Source organism: Gavialis gangeticus, unplaced genomic scaffold (assembly GCF_001723915.1).
Source record: "Gavialis gangeticus isolate Ggan-Ray unplaced genomic scaffold, GavGan_comp1, whole genome shotgun sequence".
NCBI classification, from domain to species: Eukaryota; Metazoa; Chordata; order Crocodylia; family Gavialidae; genus Gavialis; species Gavialis gangeticus.
The window spans coordinates 15,877,821-15,880,178 of NW_017729002.1; the positions used below are offsets into that span (position 1 = coordinate 15,877,821).

The window sequence follows — 2,358 nt, forward strand, 5'->3', positions numbered from 1 at the left end:
ACCCCTTCCCTCCCCCCACCCCCTTCCACCACAAGAGACTTATGAGCTGCACGCAGCTCTCCAAGCTGAAGCGTTGTGCTTCTCGCTGCCTATGTTCTCTGCTGCATCTGCACATGCATGGGCATTTATCGGCCAAATTATTGGTCGATTCAGACCGATTTCCAATACTGTATAGTCAGTTTTCTTTATATCAGTGCTGGTCTGATACCTGACCGATGTATTGGTGCACCTCTACTTTTGGTGTTTAGCAACTGTTTCACACAATACAAGAAATGGTGATTATGAACTTGCAAGCAGCCATGTTCTCAGCCCCCTCTGTCAGAAAAGGGGAGTGATCTGATCACTGACTCACAGGCTGTTGAGAACAGCGGGAAATGGTGACAGCGGGCTGGTTTGGAAGGGAAAAGTTTTCTGTGTTTTTAAAAATTATCTGGAATTTTTGGTATCAAGGTAGGAATATACCCTAATCTTTACTAAATTAAAATCTAATTGCAAAGAAAGGGATTTCTCTCTTGCTAACATGTTTTTGGTAGCAGTTCTTGTAAGCAAGATTCCTTGAGCTGAAGAATGTTTGAGAAATCTGTAAAAAGGTTAGATATGTCTGCGTGTTGTGTATGTGGTTGAAGATCAGATTAGGTTTTGTGCTCTAACCAAATGCAGAAGTTCTTGGGGAGAATTGGTGGTAGGTAGGATGCTAGACTGAGAATCCAGACACTTGGCTTTTGTTCCCAGCCCTACAACCCCATTTGTAACATGACCTTGAACAAACAACAGTGTTCATGTAGGGGAAAGGTCACTTAGATAAATACCAAAGAGATCATGTAATAACTGAAAGATCCACATTCATGCAGTTTGGGTAGAATTTTAAATTGAAACAGTCTCTGTCCTAGAGGTGTTGGATTATGTGGCTCAGTACTGGAGCACTTGCTGAATGTTAACTGTCCCTTGATTATTTCCATTTCCCTGCTATAGGCTGTCCCGAAAATCTTCTCAGCTGGCTTGGATATCAAGGAGATGTGTGGGAAGAGTGCAGAGCACTATGCTGAGTTCTGGAGAGCTGTGCAAGAAATGTGGCTCAAGCTATACAAATCCAACATGGTGACAATCGCCGCCATCAATGCAAGTCTTCTCTGTACCCTGACTTTGTAGAGAGTCCTACATAGTCAGTCATCCACTAACTATGCTGGGCAGGCAGGAATAAACAAACTGTAGAAAGAATGCAGGGTTGCGAGGTATGGGTAAAATGTTAAATGCACCTCAGCATGGAAATATGTAGAGATGCACAGAACACTGCAGACCCAAAACAACCAGAATTTTTTTACCAGTATAGTCGTGGCAGACAGACAGAAGCTCTGTAATGCTCAGCTTGGTTTTATGCTATATGCAAAGCCATGCACTGGCATTCAGACCCTGACCTGGGATGTGCTTAGCACCCTAGCTTCCCTTGGATCTGCTGTATACTTTGTACAAAGCCCAAGCTCCACAGTGACATGTTCAGCTACAAAATGCTGGTCAAGGACTTAATCAGCAGCTTTTTCATTTGACTTGTTGGGCTGTTTGGGAATCTCTTACTAATTGTCTTTGCTTGGACTGAATCGTCCATTTCACAGCACAGGAATATTTCACAGGCAGACAAAAGCTTTGTTCTCTGATAGCACTCCCCAGGCAGGGGTGTCTCATCTGGTCTGCACAGGAGTGAAGGCCAACAGGAGAGACCTCTATGGAGGAGCACAAACCTTTCTGATGAATTATCTCCACCATTCTGCATCCCTCCATGACCTAAAGCCTCAGGGTCAAGGATCCTGTTGATCTGGTCTGGGAGGCTGAAGAATCATTGTAGCTTACCTTGTTGCCCATATTAAGGTCTGCACTTCCAGGTGAAAACTTGCTTGGAAATGTATGCTGCTTGTGGGCAGTATGAGTTCCTGTGGAGACTCCATGGGGCATTTGCTCCTTAGGGGATATGGTCCATGGGGGGCAACAGATCTGGAGAACCCTTTCTGCCAGAGTAAAGAAGAAACAGGTACGCCAGTGCTGAGGGGCCAGCCTGCCAGGGGGACACTTCCTTGACACTTGGACTGACCCTGTGTTTAAAACCAAGACTATGCACAGCCCACTCATGCTTTACTCTGTAACAGGTTTGCTGGAAGGGCTGATTACATGGAAACTGCTAGTTTTAACTCAAGAGGAATTTCTTGGCCTGATGATCTCCTTTCCAGAGGCTTTTCAGGAAAGGATAATCTAGCCCTCTGTTAGAAACTGTCCAGCAGGGCATAGTAGAATGGCCCAAGGGAAAGGCAAGGATTCAGGCATTTATGAGAGACTAATGAATTGCCTGTCAAGAATGAGGGGGGGAGG

The 2,358-nt window shown here is 45.0% G+C and overlaps 1 protein-coding gene across 3 annotated transcripts in view; it reads left to right on the forward strand.

Annotated features, from left to right (window-relative positions):
- Positions 1-2,358, forward strand: part of ECI1 (enoyl-CoA delta isomerase 1) — a 20,254-nt gene that overhangs the window by 3,496 nt on the left and 14,400 nt on the right. For 2 of the 3 annotated variants that reach the window (XM_019507520.1, XM_019507518.1), the window contains exon 3: positions 973-1,119. The exons of the other annotated variant lie outside the window; for it this stretch is intronic. In XM_019507520.1, the coding sequence (XP_019363065.1) occupies positions 973-1,119 (147 nt within the window). The remainder of the gene's footprint in view (positions 1-972; positions 1,120-2,358) is intronic. 3 annotated transcript variants of the gene reach the window in all.